Source organism: Pecten maximus, chromosome 2 (assembly GCF_902652985.1).
Source record: "Pecten maximus chromosome 2, xPecMax1.1, whole genome shotgun sequence".
In the NCBI taxonomy this organism is placed as follows: Eukaryota; Metazoa; Mollusca; class Bivalvia; order Pectinida; family Pectinidae; genus Pecten; species Pecten maximus.
In genome coordinates, this window is record NC_047016.1 from 25,671,420 (window position 1) to 25,692,003 (window position 20,584).

Sequence of the window (20,584 nt, forward strand, 5' to 3'; positions counted from 1 at the left end):
ACCCTTAGTCATCCGGTGAGGTCTCTGAACCCTAGGTGATAGCTAGCCCTTAACTTCAGTACCCCTCCCCTGGCCATGTGTGGTGTTGAAAAACCTAGGTAATAGCCCCTGACTTCAGTACCCTTAGTCATCCGTTGAGGTCTCGGAAACCCTAGGTAATAGCCCTTGACTTCTGTACCCTTGGTCATCCTGTGAGGTCTCGGAAACCCTAGGATAGCCCTTGACTTCTGTAGCCTTGGTCAACCTGTGTTTCTCTATCGTACAGTATAATGTTAGGGCTTCATTATAGTCATGTATATGTTCTTTCATAAAATTGAAGCTCATGCAGTCATCAATGTTCAGTTTTAATGCCATTATTATTAATTAAAACTTCTGAAAAGTGATCATGAACTTAAAGACGAGCTTAATGGGACTTGCATGATGGTGGGAAAGTAATATGAGCGAGTTTGTGCTTGATCAGATTTCTGAAGTGACACACCGGCCATTCAGGATTCAGTTCGCCAAGGTGGAAAAGTCAAAGAAACATTTAGGCCCTTTATGTGGTCACAACCATCACTGGGTTGAGGGGTTTTTCATCGATAAAGGTACACTCCATCACTCACAGACAATGTTTGTACCTGGGATAGACACAAGTCCACACATTGTGGTAGCCCATAAGTTGTGTTAATCTCTTTAAGGCTCAATTATGTACTACTTCATGTATAATCCCTGATATTATCTCCAACAATCCCAATATAAAAGTCATGTCAATAGCATTACAGATTATTTTTTTATACTAGATAATTTCACTAGGTCTTGTTCCCTTGTATCCTGGATAACCAAATATAGTTTTCCACTTTCATTTCTTGCCGTCATCGATTCGAGAAGTCAGCATGTGTACAGTGCGTGTTTGGATTTTTGTGGCTGTAGATTCCCCCTGTGAGGGGTGCTTATTGCACTGTAGTCAACACGCAAGGTGCATGAAATGCATCTGATTCACTGGTGTGTACAGTCTGTGATGTGTTGGCCGATCATGGATCATGTCTGGTGATCGGTGCTGGGTATCGAACACTTCAGGTTTGATAGATCACATGTCTGGAACAAGTTCATGTTGTCTAGCAGTAGGCTATATATATAGTATAGATGTCTGTTTAGCTTTGTAGATGTATTTTACAGACAAATGTAGCAGGCACTACACAGTAAACACAGTTCTTATACAAATCTGATTAGCTTTTGATGTCAGTGTTTTAATACAGACAAATTTGAACTGGCATTCATTACAGTGTATTTAATGCTGTGGAGATGCACAAGTGTGGTTTGAAAGTTTAGTTTGATATCTGTATTTTACTATATCAGAAACAGTGACACTTATTCCACCGTAATTACAGTTCTATAGTTTAAGTCTGGTTAGCTTGAGGGCTGAATTGTCTTACTGTATGTCGACATAATGTGGCACTCATTCCACTTTAGATGCAGGCCTGGTTTACATATCTGGTTATCCGGCTATCTTGGTGACTGTAATTGACAATTAAGGCAGTATGTTATCTATAGCTATATATATATATTGTAAATGCTGTAGAATTGCTCTCAGGTAAGCTTGATCAGACAGTGTTTGGCTTTAGACAATATTGTCATTTTTATGCTAAATACAAAAATCAAGTGTCCATTTGGGTGTATGTTATTCTTCAATGTATTTAATCATAGAAATTTAAATGGCAATTCAAGAGCAGTTTGGAATTCTAACTTAGAAGTACTCAACTCCGAAAAGAGTCATATCAGCAAGAACTGAATCTTTCCCTGACAGATTTTAAATTTGAAGTACTGTGATTGCCCATTAAGAGTACATGAACATCAGCATAAAGACTTACTTGTTCCTCTATGCTTGTTGGTTAGGGGTACGACAAGTTTGTTATCATGCTGTTTACCTGTACGTACCTGTGTTGTGGATACGCCCACATCTCAACTGTATTCACCCTCTACAGAAAACGGGTATTTCCAACTCTAGTTCCTTGTGTTACACACACATTGTTACAAGGACACAACAGACCACCAAAGGTGCGAGGCATTCCCACTCAGACAATAATGATCACTTCAACGTTCAAATATCAAAATTTGTATAACTGCTGTAGAACACAGCAGAAATAAATCTTTTTAAAAGTTTTGTTACACTTGTGGAATTTCACTTCTTGTCACCATTGGTGGTGTAGCTGGTTTTATTGTCAGTATGTAATAATTGGCCTTCAAAAATACAATGAAAATTTTTAAAACTTGTTAATATATGAATTGGGTAACCACAGAATATATGTTTGGAAATCCTTTTCTGTCAACCATTACAAATAGTAGGGTTTCATCTTGGATGATACCAATTAGAATTGCAATTTCAGCAATGAAAATGGATAATTAAGACCTTAATTATCACAGAATTTAGATAACCTTGTATAGCTTTATAAATGACTCCATATATTATATATGGTACATTTACCAAACCTTTGATATTCATTTTTTTTATGAGCATTGTGAGTTCATATTTCAGTGTCATTACAAGACATACAGTATTTAATATTGATAATTAAATCATGTCAAATTCTTCATTATAATCAACATCAGTAATATTTCCTACATTAAACACAGGATATTGAAAGTTCGGGTTATTTTTGGAAGCTGGCTTTCTTTGAAAAAGAAAGAGAAGAAATAAAAATGATCCTAAAGCTATCCCTGACACTTGGGACTGTCATTATATTGATTTGACACAGTTAAGTTAAATGGAGATAGACTACTTCCTGTGTTATACTGGGTCACAGAGGAAATGAGTCCCCACCACTATACTAGATACGATACTGGGTCACAGAGGAAATGAGTGTCTGACCCCACCACTATACTAGATACGATACTGGGTCACAGAGGAAATGAGGGTCTGACCATACCACTATACTAGATGACTATCGTACCCATAGTCTTCCTCTGTTATACTGGTCACAGAGGAAATGAGGGTCTGACCCCACCACTATACTAGATACGATACTGGGTCACAGAGGAAATGAGGGTCTGACCATACCACTATACTAGATGACTATCATATCCATAGTCTTCCTGTGTTATACTGGGTCACAGAGGAAATGAGGGTCTGACCCCACCACTATACTAGATGACTATCGTATCCATAGTCTTCCTGTGTTATACTGGGTCACAGAGAAAATGAGGGTCTGACCCCACCACTATACTAGATGACTATCGTATCCATAATGAAAAAAAAACCAGCTTGACAATATGATAACATGGATTTGTAATCTTAATATGGAATACCAGTTAATTAATACTGAACTTTCTGTATTCAAGTTTCATGTATTTCAAATGATGAAATCTTTTTTTAGGTGTTGGGATATCATTTCAGTTTAGAATTGTTCCAAACCTTTTTAAAGAGACTATACCACTCTCAGTCCTCTGTCTGCCTATTAAACCCTAGACTGGCCACCAGACCCTAAGTTGTTTTGTTAAGAATTGCCAAGCTAAATTCTAATACTAGATTATCTGCCCCTAGTTCTAGAATCAGATATATCCTAGGGATCAAAATCATAAAGCTCAATTTTCTAGAGACAGGGGGCCAGTCTAATTAAACCCCAGTACCTCTCAAATCTTACATGTACATTTGTACATTCCTCCTCATCAGTGTAGTCTAGCTTTGCAGTGAATCCATCTTTAAGCATTCTCACTTGGGCTTGATCAGTTTAGCTACTGCAATACAACTTCCTTGGCAGAGTTACAGTAAAATCATTTCCTGGAAACTAAATATAAACATAGTTTAAATGTGACTTCATTGTGTCGGGTTCTGTATAAGCCTATCTGGATAGCCCAGTTAGAGGTCTCATGTTATTGGTCTACCCTGTCCTGGCTCAATGAAACCCCCCTCCCCCTCCCTCCTCCCCTACCCCTATATACATATATAGCCCTAGCCATAGATAGTCTAGTATCTGACTACACCCCACTTTCTTCCTTCCCATGGCCACCTATACTCTTCAGTGGCTGTAGATCTAGATAGCCCAGCTGATACTCCCCCTCCTCCCAGCTGATAATCCCCCTCCTCCCAGCTGATACTCCCCCTCCTCCTTGGGGCTGTGAGTCTGGCCCTAATGGATTTCTGATGTACTGTAATCCTACTGACATGTTTTTCCGCTCTGCTTGTTGATAATAGTTTAACTATTGTTGTTTTAATTTGTATCAGCAGCTTGTTTAACAGAAATCTTACTAGATTTAAAACCTGGTTATAATTACCAGATAAAATTATTGTGCAAAAGCAGTATTCATTTTGCTTGCTCAGCATATTTAAACAATATGCTTACTTTAATTTTAACAGGAAATAGACATGAAGAATTTAAATGTATTTGACAGATCACTTGAGAACAAGATAGAAGAGTGTGAATAATGGGTGTGTATATTATATACCTTGGATTTCAGTAACACAAACAGGGTTGTCTGGTAGATGATACCTACTGTAGACTGTGTTTGTCACAGTATATCTGGGTATGTATATGACAGCAAAAGAGTTAAGGAAACATATATTTTTGTCTTTGTGTAATAACAGTATTAGTAATTTGATATTTTCATTGTTTTATACATTGCTGGATAGCACTGCTGTTCGATACATTGCTGGATAGCACTGCTGTTTTGATACATTGCTGGATACCGCTGCTGTTTGATACATTGCTGGATACCACTGCTGTTTGATACATTGCTGGATACCACTGCTGTTTGATACATTGCTGGATACCACTGCTGTTTGATACATTGCTGGATACCACTGCTGTCTGATACATTGCTGGATACCACTGCCGTTTGATACATTGCTGGATACCGCTGCTGTTTGATACATTAATGGATACCACAGCTGTTTGATACATTGCTGGATACCACTGCTGTTTGATACATTGCTGGATACCACTGCTGTTTGATACATTGCTGGATACCACTGCTGTTTGATACATTGCTGGATATCACTGCTGTTTGATACATTGCTGGATACCACTGCTGTTTGATACATTGCTGGATACCACTGCTGTTTGATAAATTGCTGGATACCACAGCTGTTTGATACAGTGCTCAGATACCACTGCTGTTTGATACATTAATGGATACCACAGCTGTTTGATACATTGCTGGATACCACTGCTGTTTGATGCATTGCTGGATACCACAGCTGTTTGATACATTGCTGGATACCACTGCTGTTTGATACATTAATGGATACCGCTGCTGTTTGATACATTGCTGGATACCACTGCTGTTTGATGCATTGCTGGATACCACAGCTGTTTGATACATTGCTGGATACCACTGCTGTTTGATACATTAATGGATACCGCTGCTGTTTGATACATTAATGGATACCGCTGCTGTTTGATACATTGCTGGATACCACAGCTGTTTGATACATTGCTGGATACCACAGCTGTTTGATACATTGCTGGATACCGCTGCTGTTTGATACATTAATGGATACCACAGCTGTTTGATACATTGCTGGATACCACTTCTGTTTGATGCATTGCTGGATACCGCTGCTGTTTGATGCATTGCTGGATACCACAGCTGTTTGATACATTGCTGGATACCACTGCTGTTTGATACATTGCTGGATACCGCTGCTGTTTGATGCATTGCTAGATACCACTTCTGTTTGATGCATTGCTGGATACCGCTGCTGTTTGATGCATTGCTGGATACCACTGCTGTTTGATGCATTGTTTGATACCACTGCTGTTTGATACATTGCTGGATACCACAGCTGTTTGATACATTAATGGATACCACAGCTGTTTGATACATTGCTGGATACCGCTGCTGTTTGATGCATTGCTGGATGATGCTCCTATAACCGATGTATCTTGATTCTTGAAACAGTGCTGTGCTCTGTTGAAAAATATTATCACAATTTTGTTTTATTAAAATTATCTGTTTAAGAAAAAGTATAGTATTCTTTGTTTTGTAAATCTACGCTAACGATACTCATAAATTTTTCAAACCTTTGAAGATGATACGTGCGTTTACATAATTACAAACTGTAGTACACTGTAATCTGTGCAGACATTTACCACATCTTCCTGAATCATGTGTCTTAAGAATAATCTTTTGTGGTACAAACTTGTATAGAACTTTCCTCTTTGAAATGTTCATGTTATTTTCATGAAAGTGAAGAGACCCTGTAACAGAACTGTTTTGTACTCTTTGTAAAAGCCAAGCACAGGAAGTAATATAAACAAGAGGGATCAAGATCTACCAGTATGGTTGACTTTTCTCACAAAGAAACACACCTTAATGTCTGTTTGTGGTGCAGTAAATGTTTGAAAGCTGAAACCTCCAAACAACAAACAGTATGGCTTTGTGACAATGATATATGTTGATTTGGTGTTTGGCGAGGTTTGTGGTCAGCTAAAAAATAGATAAATTGTGTGTACTGAGAGTATCAGGCCAGCGGGAAGTAAACATCCTCAACATGTCAAAAACTAGATCGAGATTTATGTAGAGTTGTGTATTGTGAGAGGTTTACTGAGGTGTGTAGAAGGATAAATTGTGTAATAGACAGTGTTGATTGATATCATTCCTCCCCAAAATCCTTGATGTAGAAGTGCTGAGGTGTTTACTTGAATAAATGTAACAGGAGTTTTAATCAAGCTACAGTCTGGATTCAACTTTCCTTCACTGATTTTTGATGGAATAATTTGAAAAAAAACAAGAGGAAAAAAAAAAAAAAAATGAAAATGGTTTGGTTTCAATTGATTCACCTGAAATTCTCAGCCAGCTGCCTTCAGAGCCTTGCCTGCTAGAGGCATGGGTGCCTGCAGCAGGCCTATGAGTATGAAGATACAGGCTATGTTCCCCTCCCTCTTAACAGCACATGTACACCTATTGATTTTGTTTGAGGGGTTGTATTGAAGGTAGTGCATGTTGTAGTAAGCTGTATCACCACTCACAGGCATAAACACCAGCATTTACAGACCCAGTTATGATCCAAACCATCAATATCTTTTTATTGTAACAATACTTCATGTCGCTGAAACAAGCATGAGGCTATTATACGACTTCCGCATCAATGTTGATTCTCACTGCTGCTACCGCGGTGCACAATGGCCATACTTTGTCACCATTTCATAGAGTTAGGTTTATGCCTTGGTATTGTCATCATTTGATACACTTGTGATTATGTATTGGCAGAGTGTAATCATTGTTTTATATTTAGCAAGTGTGATCATTGCAGTATTATAATTAGGGAGTGTAATCATTGCAGTTTTATAATTAGGTGTGAACAATTTGTTTCAACATATATATCATGGCCCGTTGTTCCCTATTATCAGGAATATAACACATTTTGTATGGTGAATTTGAAGTGTAGGTCTTCTTATGACAAATACAGCTAAAAAGGTGTCTTTTTGTTATATCACAAACAATTTGAAACCGCTTATAATTAGCAGTAAAACTGTGCAAGCTACATTGTATATGCATACATGTATTCATTTATTGTAAATAGGTTGATTAGTTATATTATTAGATGATCAGAAAATGGTTTTGCCTTTTTAGATATAGCTGGTCATACACATATAGAGTAGATGTATGTGCTGAAAGTACTGTACAAGTGAATACATGGTGATATAATGTTAGTTGTCTGTCTGAACTAGAAGGTCTGGTAATACGGTTAGTTGAGTCATCAGATGTGTGAAGTGCCTCCATCCAGTACAACAAACACAAGTGTTGAAACTGAAGGCATGTCTGTCTTTACAGAGCTATATAACTAGTGAGTTACACAGCTTGTCCTATAGTCACATTGACATGATAAAGGTAGCAGGTCAGTCATTGACAGTTGGGTTTGATCATATTGGTGTTGTATATAAGAAACCATATATTTATACTAACATATGTAAACGATATTTGTACTTTTATGAAGTGCAAAAATCTACATATGATTTTTAAATTTTATTTTTTATATCTTACCTTGTGCAAAGATTATTTTTACATCATCATGTAGTCAAACTTCTAAACTAACAGTGGTGTTATGTACCATATATTCATAGAAATATTGGTGTAAAATCTATACATTTTGTAAAAGTGAACATCTTTATCTGAATGTACATTTATTACATATAAACTTGATAATGTAGGTTGAACCATCCACGAGTGTTTGCTGAAGTGATGGGTTTGGAGACATATCATCAGCGATAAATAAACAGACTATCTGGGTCTTTCCACTACCACAGAAATACCTTTAGAGAAAAGAATTTGAAGCAGAACTTAGTACTTAAAGTTGATTTTGGAAATGAATTTGACTTCTTTATATGAATCAACCAAACTTTTGGCATGAATTTGAAAGCACACACTTTGTAATTTAGTCCATTGACAAAGATATCATGAATGAGCATTGAAATGAGAAGCTCAAACCTTTTGTTCGATAAATTCTTCAAAAGCCGAAAATGAAATCGGTTGTAAAATTTTGGGTGTATTAGAAACGCGAGATGATGGATTGATTTGATGTGATTTGGTGTAATAACTGTATACTTGAATAGAACATTGCCTGTCCTCAGTCCGTCAGCCCACCACGGGGTAGTAGGTGTAATTACGGGTGTATTTAGTAAGGTAATGTACGTCCACCATTATACTTCTTAAATCATGTACAATGGCAGACGTTTTTCATTTTTAGTACCCTAACTTTTTTCTCCTCATTCATGTAATGTCTGTGAGATACCCAGACTGGAGGTGAACTAGTTTTCACACGAGCAATCCTGTTATATATATCATGACCAAATTGCATGTTATAGTCCCATTCAGATTGGGGACATTGACATATAGCCATCTTTCATAAAACTGTATATAGTAAGGATGTGTTTTGTAACTGGATATAATTCCTATTGTAAAGTCATAGGTACAAACTTAAATTAACATGTGCTTAACAGGTTAAAAAAAATTGTTTGATGATCAGTTTTAACATTCAAATGATGTTCCATGATTTTTACTCACCATTTTTTGGTCGTATAACTAATGACCTTTTTGGTGTTGATGGGCCATTAAGAATGTAAGTAACATTCATATGATGTAGATTAAATTTAAAATGAGTACTGTTATGCTTGTTGCTTACTCTTGTCCCTGTTGCCAAATCAATGATCCTCCAACTGATGTGGAGATTAATTCCTCTCTGTGCAGTTTAGAAGGTTTTTGCACATTTCGTTACTAATCTCTTCTCTCTGCTATTTCACTGTGTGTAATTCTGTTTTGAAAACACTGTGATTTCCTCAGATAGATGTCATCACTGATGAAACTGCTTGTTTATTTAATTCCCAATCCTTCAGGAGAGAGAAAAAACAGACGAGATTGCACAATCAGCACAGCCATTTTGTGATGTGTTTCTATAGAGATTTATGAATTACCTATGGCTTGATTTGACATTGCAGGACTTTTCCATTATCGATCTGGCTAACAAGTACATTATGAAAAGAAAAAAAATGAAACAAAATCTGTAGTACGGTATATATCCAGAATACAGATGCATGGAAATGAACTTCTGTAAATGGCCATATCTACTGGTGGAATAAACCATTTGGTGAGACCTGCTGTACGTAACACAATGTTCAGCACATTTAACAAAATATTTTAATGCGAATGAATCTCCCTTATTATTTCTCTTCCAAACATTTGCTTTAGGATATAGATGATGATATAGGTCAAGATATACATAAAAAGAATCTTGGATGTTGTGTTTATCTGACAGGAGGTGTATTGTGTTTGTATTTAGTATACATACATAGTAGATATATATTGAAACTATTCTGTTGCAAGTCTTCCTAGCCATTAGCTGGTAGGAATTGGCTGATGGTCGGTAACACTAGGGGAGATAAGCTTACAAAAACAAGGTACATTTACAAAGGATACAATGATAATGTTGATGTTCCTGGTCAACACGCTAAACTAATAGGACACTGCTCTCAGTGGAGATGGAAATATCAGCTTCAAGGCATAACACAAAAATATCAAGACAAATCAACATGAGTGCATGAATAAATCTATAAATGTATCTTTTGTCCTGTGTATATATTCACCTTCTTGCGTCTGTATTTTGAGTGAATGACAAGAACTAGATATAAGATTTGCCTTTTTGTTATGTTGGGATTTGTTTGATATATCAACATTATATTGTGTAGCTGTAAAGATGATAAATTCATGGATATGAATAAACAGGGCTGATTTTATAGCAGAGCAGAATGTTTCCAGCCAATTAAATTGGAGAACATTGGCATTTTAAAACTGAATTATCTACAGTTAGGTGCTATATAATTGCTGTACATTGCACTAATAAAAACTGTTTGTGTTTTCCAGATTCCCTCCTGCAGACACGCCCCCTTCCAGATGCGCCCTCTATTGGTGATGTTCTCAACACAAAATGGATGTCCAAGGAAAATCTGTTGGCCAGTCAGAACGAGGATGATCCAAACCTCTTTGTTGCTCTCTACGACTTCCAGTCAGGGGGAGACAACCAGCTCAGTATTGTTAAAGGTATCTGTCCCCAGGAAGGTTGGAGAACAAACATTTACTTAGTGTAGGAGATCTAGAAGGGATAATGATCTACAATTTTTTTTTATATATATAGAAACAAATTACCGAACAATGATGACAATCGTTGTTTGTTATTTTTTCAATATTCTTGAATTAATATAACCGGACAGTGAGAAAAGTAAAACTTTCTGTTATATACATATGGATACTGACTATTTAGGAATTAAAACAGTTGGCATTTCATATAATCCTTTTTTTGGTTTTACAAAAATGCTTTTCCCAAACTGGATTATTAAGTGGGGTCATGTACATAATATTATAAGACCCACATGTCTTACCTCAGAATTTCACTTGTATGAAGAGGTGTGTTTTGGGGTAGTGTGGGTTGGGGCTGGGATCTGCTCAATTTGCTATTAGAAATATCTTCCTAACAGAAAATAATGTTTTAGTTCAGACAGAAAAAATATACAAAATCCAAGCAATATAAAAGGTATTATTAACCAACTAAAAGACAGGTATCAAAATTATATTGAAATATCCTCTTGTGCAGCAAAGAAAATCTTAAATGAATTTCAAGTACCAAACCTTTTTGAAGATTGGAGTTATCTTTGGATTGCTAATTAGGTTTTATAGGTACATCGACCTATATTCCTGCCTTCTCAATAAAGATTTGTTATGCATAGTCACGAATGTGGGCAATCGATACTGTACATAGATGTATGTAAATGCTAGAAGTCATGTGCCTGTGATGTAATATATAGAGCAGTATATTTTCCCTTTCTAGTTGCAATAAAATTGCATTTGGAACTTTGTGATAAAAAACAAGCAAATACGAGTAATTTGGAAGTTCTCAATTAGCTAGTCTGCTTTCAAAAGGTGGATTTTATAATTATTCAAAAGGTCACCATCCTATCTTTCTGTTTAAAAGTGTTTCTTGTATGAAACATATTAGAGGTTAGACAATCAAGTAAAATATACTCTGTACTTTTGATTCTCTGTAGTTTTGAGTAAACAGCTACATTGAAAAAAGTAATAAGGTTCGACTAAAGTCAGCTACTACAGGTAAAAGAGTTGTACGTACAGCATACATATACAGATTTACTGTGCAATATCAAGGTAAAAAATATGACAGAGTGTCGAACATGACCTCTTAATCAGTCTTTATCAATTTGTTATCGTGGGGCATTTACAGCTTGAGGCACTCATCCTTTTTATACCATATTTGATCACCAAGGCAGGTCTTGCATATTGAATGATGCTACCTCAGCTGATTGGTTGATATTGTTTTAGGCAATTAAATATTTAAATCTTGTTTTCTGAATTGCATAGGTTTTTTGTTGTGTAGTTGTTGTGTGATGTATTGACTGTGTTTATACTCTAAGACAAGAGAAGTGCCAGTATTTCTTCATACATAACAATATTGTATACCATATGACAATATCTTCTTTGTACCATGTGTGGAAACTCAAAACAAATCCTTGCTAGAAAGAAAGAATCATGTGTCCTGGATGTTTTTAGAGATAATCCCACTATCGTTTGAACAACAATTATCTTTCTGTTAAACATCACAGTTAAAGAATGGATGTAACTGTCGAGAAAATGAAGGCAGGAATCTGAAGTCTTAAAGAAACAAGTGAAATGATTTATGTTCATACTGTGGAATTAAATCGGAGTCATGTATCCAAAGATCATATGATAGAATAAGGAAGGATATTGATTACAATAAGATGGACGGAATCCGTCCTTTAACCTTGGAGATAATAGGGATATCCATTTCCATTGGAAGTTAAGGGTCAGATTCCCGTGTAACAATGACATTGGATTAAACACATTTTGGACGGTTAACTGGGATACACCCAATATTGACCATGGGTTTGATGTTGTCAGACAAAAGTATGTGTTGTGTCATCAAGAAATTTCTTTATAGTCAGTTTGAAAAGTTAGTTAATTTTTCCAAAGTTTTCCTGATTTTTCATATGTTTTTACTCCAATAAAAATAGTGTTGTGTTTATATATTAAACAAGTGAATTCTGAAATGAAAATATTTGCAACTTCTGAATTGATGTTCTCCCTATAGCGAGTTTCCTTGTTCAGTATTCTCCCGAGACTGCTCCAGCTGATTTTCTCCTTTGCCTGCTGATTATATTTCTCCCTGGTGTTATTAGAAATCTTTCTTCTTCTATAATTTGGTTAGACGTATTATTTCCCCTGACTATATGATTTTACCTCTGTGGCTTTATACATGTTAGTGGTAGAGCCCCACTGCGCTTCTCCTGTATGTGGGAGTGTGATTGTGATATGAAAGCTTGAATTGTTATTTTGTAATCCTGCCAATAGTTACATTTCTTCCTAGTCTGCAGGCTAGGTCTGATTTGATCTCTGTTTCGTTCTCATTTAGAAATTGCAATTCTCTTTGTTACCTTTGCTTTTGTCAATTTATTACATGTAAATTATTTTAAGATTCATTGTTGTGGCTTATTTTTGCACATTTCTTGTTTTTGATTTTCTCTGGCAATTATCGGTTAGCCTTCCTGTCAAATCTATGTGCTTGTGTGTATATGTACATGTGTGTTTTAAATTGATAACTTTGAGAAATTATTGTAATCATTGTTTTGCTGTATTCTGGATTATAATGGCTGGGTGCGAATCAGATGTTCCAGTCTCAAGCATGATGAAAAAAGTCTTTTTGCTGTGAATAATTCTGATTTCGATATTGTTTTTTGTCAGTTTTTCAACGTTTCTATCATAGCTTACTGTCGTAGAATTCAACTTTTTTTTTTTGAAGTGAACATTTCTATCTTTTATTTTCGAATAGCTTTTAGTGTTAGTGTTTGCATTTTGCACGTTGGCATGATGCATGTAGAGGACTTGACAAAGGGCAAACTTGAGACTAGAATAAGTATATATCTAACTATCAGACATCATCATTGCAGGTGAACAGGTGACCATCCTAGGCTACAATAAGGGAGGTGAATGGTGCGAAGTCAAGAACAAAGCCGGGGACATCGGCTGGGTGCCTAGCAACTACATTGCCCCGGTTAACAGTCTCGACAAGTTCTCCTGGTACCATGGACAGATATCTCGGAATGCGTCGGAATATCTACTCAGTAGCGGCATCAACGGAAGCTTCTTGGTCAGAGAGAGTGAGAGTAGTCCAGGTCAAAGGTCGATATCGGTCAGGTTTGAAGGAAGAGTCTATCATTACAGAATCAGCGAGGATTCTGATGGAAAGGTAAGTATCTTAACCAAATATGATAGTCTTTGTACCTGGCATCCTTTGTTACTTTCCAAAAACTCATTGTTGTTACAATATTGAAGGTCTGTGAACTACATCATTCCATACAGCAATGAATGGTAATCATGTTCCAGCAAGTGCAAGTTGTTGCATTGAATGAATGGTTTTGAATACTGTAGATGCTTCTTTATGATGTGATCTTGAGATCTTTGAAACTTACAATATTGTTACATAGAGGTTACACAAAGAGTGGTTGTTGGATATGGAATTTATTTCACACGAGTAAGTTATTTTTTAAAAGTTACAAAAGACACGAGCTTTAGCGAGTGTTTTTTGCAACTTTTAAAAAATAACTTAACGAGTGTGATGTGACGTCATTAGATTATTGATGACGTCAATAACAATTGCAGCTTGGGTCAAAGTTCACCGTGTTAGCCAATCAAAATGTGTACAGAGTTTATACCACGTGTGGTATAAACAGATTGTTAATCAACAGCTGTAATGATTAACTGATGGTCTGAGAGTTGAATAACACAGGGTATTAATTGTGGTAGAAATAATATTAAACATGCTGAATTTGTTGCTCTAAATTTTAAAACATTACCTAATCTAAACAGATGACCACATTGATGAAGTGATGCATCAACAATGCAATATACAGAAACACCAATAGGTGCAATAATAACTTAGTGAAGTGCTTCCAGCACAAACTAACATTACAATGTACTGGTAAGATACGTACTTAGAGTATACCTCTGACCGATTTTATGTGGAAGGCCTTCAGAATCTACAACAAATATTACAAAGTAAAAAAAAAATGTAGGAAAAGAAATAAATAAAGAGCTGTGCAGCAGTTGAGGAGATTAGAGGATCAGGGAAGAGGTGTCAGTTTTCATTGAGGAATTAAACTGGCCATAATTGATTTGGAAAATGATACCATGGAAACATCATAATTTTGTTTCAGAATATTGATTGGACAGTCAACTGCAGTTCTCTATGTTGTGAAACCAATTAATTTTGTAAAACCAGACTGATCTGCAGAAATTATCCTTGATTGTCACAGAATGGAATTGACATGGTTTAGCTGTAAGGGGCACATTGTCCTGTCAGATATCATTTGTTATTTCTTTTTATGGAGATCATCTTCAGAAGTGTTTCATGTTGGACCAGGCAGAATCGGCTGCTGTTATAGTTTGCTCTAAAACCAAGGGAAACTAAGAAAAGATAACTTAAGACAAGTTAGAATATAACTAGAAATTTTATCTTGAAATACTCAAAATCATTTAAGAATTAGTGTTGTAATATTGATCATAAAATGTTTATGAATTATGTGATGGAAAAGTACAATGATGTTTTGCATTCTTTGTTGAATATGTACAAGATCAGTATACCAACACCATCTTAGTTTTATAATTTTTAAGCTTTGTAAACCTTAGCTTGTACTAACCGAGAGTTGTTTTTGACAGGTATTTGTGACCCAGGAGCATCGCTTCAACACACTTGCAGAGCTAGTCCATCACCACTCCATACATTCTGATGGTCTGGTCACCACACTGCTATACCCCGCCCCTAAACGCACCAAACCCACAGTATTTGGCCTCAGCCCAGAGCCTGACCGATGGGAGATCGAACGCACGGAAATCGCCATGAAACACAGGCTGGGTATGATTTACATTATTACTGAAAGTGGTGACAATATGTGTTATTTTCCATTTGTAGAGGTGATCATAAGTTTTTGCTCATTAATAAGCTCAGTAATACATACAGAACAAGCTGGTCAATGACTGTACCTCAGTAATACATACAGAACAAGCTGGTCAATGACTGTACCTCAGTAATACATACAGAACAAGCTGGTCAATGACTGTACCTCAGTAGTACATACAGAACAAGCTGGTCAATGACTGTACCTCAGTAATACATACAGAACAAGCTGGTCAATGACTGTACCTCAGTAATACATACAGAACAAGCTGGTCAATGACTGTACGTACCTCAGTAGTACATACAGAACAAGCTGGTCAATGACTGTACCTCAGTAATACATACAGAACAAGCTGGTCAATGACTGTACCTCAGTAATACATACAGAACAAGCTGGTCAATGACTGTACCTCAGTAATACATACAGAACAAGCTGGTTAATGACTGTACCTCAGTAATACATACAAGACAAGCTGGTCAATGACTGTACCTCTGTAATACATACAGAACAAGCTGGTCAATGACTGTACCTCTGTAATACATACAGAACAAGCTGGTCAATGACTGTACCTCTGTAATACATACAGAACAAGCTGGTCAATGACTGTACCTCTGTAATACATACAGAACAAGCTGGTCAATGACTGTACCTCAGTAATACATACAGAACAAGCTGGTCAATGACTACCTCAGTAGTACATACAGAACAAGCTGGTCAATGGCTGTACCTCAGTAGTAAATACAGAACAAGCTGGTCAATGACTACCTCAGTAATACATACAGAACAAGCTGGTCAATGACTACCTCAGTAATACATACAGAACAAGCTGGTCAATGACTACCTCAGTAATACATACAGAACAAGCTGGTCAATGACTGTACCTCTGTAATACATACAGAACAAGCTGGTCAATGACTGTACCTCTGTAATACATACAGAACAAGCTGGTCAATGACTACCTCAGTAGTACATACAGAACAAGCTGGTCAATGGCTGTACCTCAGTAGTAAATACAGAACAAGCTGGTCAATGACTACCTCAGTAATACATACAGAACAAGCTGGTTAATGACTACCTCAGTAATACATACAGAACAAGCTGGTCAATGACTACCTCAGTAATACATACAGAACAAGCTGGTCAATGACTGTACCTCAGTAGTACATACAGAACAAGCTGGTCAATGACTGTACCTCAGTAATACATACAGAACAAGCTGGTCAATGACTGTACCTCAGTAATACATACAGAACAAGCTGGTCAATGACTGTACCTCAGTAATACATACAGAACAAGCTGGTCAATGACTGTACCTCAGTAATACATACAGAACAAGCTTGTCAATGACTGTACCTCAGTAGTACATACAGAACAATCTGGTCAGTGAATTACACCACATCATACAGTTGTTTTGTCATAGGCCTCGTTTTGCAGACTAGGGACTAAGAGTGGAATCCCTTAAAGACAAATCAATATTCACATTAACAGGTATATTGAAGTTTTGAAGACAAGGTGCTCTAACCTCAATTAATTAATTTGGATATTGGATAATTTTGAAATAACATTGGATACCAGCTGGTACAGGTTATAGGACTTATATTCCTTGGTACATTGTTAGTTTCCAGGTCTTCTGAATTGTATTGATATTGATCCACATATAAAGACTATGGTAAAAGTTTTATGTGACATGCATCCTACTCATTATATTGTGGGCTTTATCTTCATCAAATAAACATCAGTTGATGTTATGTTTAATAATCATAATCTGAAGAAGGAAATATTGATTTTTCTCCTATATACCTTGAGATGTAAGATAGGATATCAGTTAACATTCAGGCTCTTTGGTTAATTCCTGTCACATGATAACAGTTCCTAGTATCAGATTTGTGTGTGACATCATAAATGAGGCAGGGACCCCATAATATTCTTCAACTATTGCCATTTCTACATATCAGTGGATTGAGTTATGGGAAAATATGTTTTGACATGGAATATTCCACCCACAGTTGTGATGTAAAGTAGATTAATTACCTGGTATGTGATACATATATATATCCCATAATACCATATAGGGTAGGATATTTAGTGCTAGGGTTAGGACAATATGATACATGTTAGAACACAGGGGTCATATGATGTAATATATATCACAATACAGGGGTCACAGTATAATACATATCACAATACAGGGGTCACAGTATAATACATATCACAATATGGGGGTCACAGTATAATAAATATCACAATATAGGCGTCATGATTTAATACTTATCACAAGCTATATAACCTTAAGAAATTTTGTGAAAATACTGTGATTAAATAGAATTTCCTATAACGTGACATGTGGATGGTCTGTCAAATTATTATCAATTGTTACCCAGCATTATGCTAACTTTTGCAAGTAGTTTCTAAGTGTAAAAGTGACATGGTTGGAAAAGCATTTGGCTTTCTTTACTTTTGTTGAAAAAGTTAACTTTGGCTAATCAGTGATAGCATTTGGAAATCTTCACTGTTCTTTTGTCCTATATAAGAAAATTGTATATTTATGGATTGTCGAATGGTTGATTAGGTGGTAAGAATTGATGTTCTTTCAGTGGATAAGCCAAATTTTGTTGAAGTATTATCCATGTTCTGTCTACACACTATAAGAGTGAAAATGTTCCTAATATTTCATTTGATATTTATCCAGGCGGAGGGCAGTATGGAGATGTATATGAGGCGATTTGGAAACGTTACAACAAAACTGTGGCTGTGAAAACTCTCAAGGTGAGAAATATAGGTTCAATTGAATCATCCATAATGCTGTTTACACACCACTGAAACTGAGATTGATAAGCAGATTACAACTTAAAATCAAGAGGAATCTTTCTGCATTCAAGGGCACTAGGGTATTTTGCCCAAATCCTTAAGTGATTTCTTTTCCGTAAAGGCTGAAGTTTATACTTGAGCCAGTATCATGCTTATTGCTGTGATAAAGGCTACTAAGCTTGTTGAAATGAATGCCATTTGTGTGTATGTGTATAGGGAAGGGGGGGGCCTATAGGTTTCCTTCCATCTGTCGGTCCATGCACTCAGTTTTCCGCACTTTTCTAAGCCATGCTTCAAGGTACAGCTACAGGCTATAGATCAAGTAAGAGTTTCAGGGTTTTTGGGTCAAGGCCACTTTCTATATTTAGCAGGGGCTGGTAGAGGACATGTACTGCTTAAGCAATACCGAGCATGCTTGATTAGTTTTAGGATGAATTTTTTTTCATTTTAACTATTTTGGTTACAGGAGGACACAATGGCTTTGAAGGATTTCCTGGAGGAGGCATGCATCATGAAGGAGATGAAACATCCTAACCTTGTACAGTTGCTGGGTAAGGAACAACATCAACACCTATCAAACACTTGGAGCTCTATTACTCTATACTGGCAAATATAAAAGATATGGAAATCTATGCCGTTTATCAGTAAAATTCATGTTTGCCAAGTGTTTTGCCCTTCATTATGGCAATAGTGTTTACAAGGAGGAGTTATAATCATTGAGTGCTTTATTAAGAGAGAAAAAAGAAAAAGATAACAGCATAGTGTTAAGAATTTGCCAAGCATTTGTTGTTTTATTGTTGTTGAATTTGACACTTTTGTTAAAACAATTATGTCTTTATGCTTTATAGTTTAATTATTCCCTCTGGTTTGAATGATTTCATTACTTTTACTAGACCTACTCACTTAAATGAATAAATATGAAATGACATCCTCAGAGAATTCCTTCTAAGGAGGATTTCAATGTGTTATAAACGATGATGTGAATGCCTTTCCTGAACTACTGAAGAATTTCAGTCATAATGATGTTTTCATTTCTGACAGGTGTATGTACGAGAGAACCACCATTCTATATAGTGACAGAATTTATGACACACGGTAACCTGCTTGATTTCCTACGTGGGTCGCCAAAGGGGGAGGTGGGTGCTACCATACTTATGCATATGGCCACCCAGATAGCTTCAGGCATGGCCTACCTAGAGACCCGGATGTTTATCCACAGGTAAGCAGAACTATAGTAGACAATGTCCATGATCTTTCCTCTTAAGTGGAGCGGGTAGTCCTTGCTCATTGCTCAAAGTGACTTCACTGCAAATTTTCAGCAAAAAGAAGTAGAAAGATAGCATGTGTTCAACAAAATTTATGTGTCCTCTTAAGGCTTGAAAGAAATGCGACTCCGGTATTGGATTTGACTATTATACAAATTCTTATATCATTGGTACATTATCTTTAATGGTGTAGAAACTTGTTAGGGTATACGTAAAAGATGACATTTAATACTAAAGTTTGTTCAGAATATATTAGTATCAGCTTTTGTGTTATGATGGGAACTTTTCTGCTATAACACAGGACGTTGTTTTAATATTTACCTGTTTTCTGTTTTCCTTAAAAGTCTGAACTGAGAGACTTCACGGTGACATTAATTTGACTTCATTTTTTATCCACAGGGATCTGGCAGCCAGGAACTGCCTGGTAGGAGAAAACCATCTAGTCAAAGTGGCAGATTTTGGACTAGCAAGGCTGATGAAGGATGATACCTACACAGCTCATGCTGGTGCAAAATTTCCCATCAAGTGGACAGCTCCCGAGGGACTGGCCTTCAATCGCTTCTCCACCAAGTCAGACGTGTGGGGTATGTTAGATCAGGCAGGCCATACAGGGTCATTATATTTAGATAGCAATGAGGCGAAATTATCATTTTTGTTTGAAGATCCTTTTTAAATGTAATCAATATGTAATTTTGTCTTCTTTGTCATTGTTCATCGAATGCAAAATGGTTAATTTGCTGGGGACTTGACTTTGCTTAAATTCAGAAATTTAATATGCAGCGTTTAAAATATGTTGAACTTGCTCCATTTTTTAGGGCAATGACTTGATATATCCTTTTTGCTTTTCATACAAACTTTCAATTTGTATCCTTTCTTGTATTTCAGCTTTTGGGGTATTGCTGTGGGAGCTGGCTACCTATGGCATGTCACCGTATCCTGGTGTAGAGCTGACAGAAGTCTACCACCTCCTGGAGCGGGGCTACAGGATGGACCGACCTGCTGGGTGTCCAGCTAATGTTTATGAACTAATGATGAGATGTAAGCATGTGTAAAATCTTCACA

At 36.5% G+C, this 20,584-nt stretch overlaps 1 protein-coding gene across 4 annotated transcripts in view; it reads left to right on the forward strand.

Moving 5' to 3' along the window:
• Positions 1-20,584, forward strand: part of LOC117321631 (tyrosine-protein kinase Abl-like) — a 67,911-nt gene that overhangs the window by 38,039 nt on the left and 9,288 nt on the right. For 3 of the 4 annotated variants that reach the window (XM_033876123.1, XM_033876125.1, XM_033876126.1), the window contains 8 exons: positions 10,333-10,509; positions 13,428-13,741; positions 15,211-15,406; positions 18,139-18,215; positions 18,724-18,808; positions 19,299-19,476; positions 19,922-20,106; positions 20,408-20,560. In XM_033876123.1, the coding sequence (XP_033732014.1) occupies positions 10,333-10,509; positions 13,428-13,741; positions 15,211-15,406; positions 18,139-18,215; positions 18,724-18,808; positions 19,299-19,476; positions 19,922-20,106; positions 20,408-20,560 (1,365 nt within the window). The remainder of the gene's footprint in view (positions 1-10,332; positions 10,510-13,427; positions 13,742-15,210; positions 15,407-18,138; positions 18,216-18,723; positions 18,809-19,298; positions 19,477-19,921; positions 20,107-20,407; positions 20,561-20,584) is intronic. The other variant, XM_033876124.1, reaches the window with a different exon arrangement.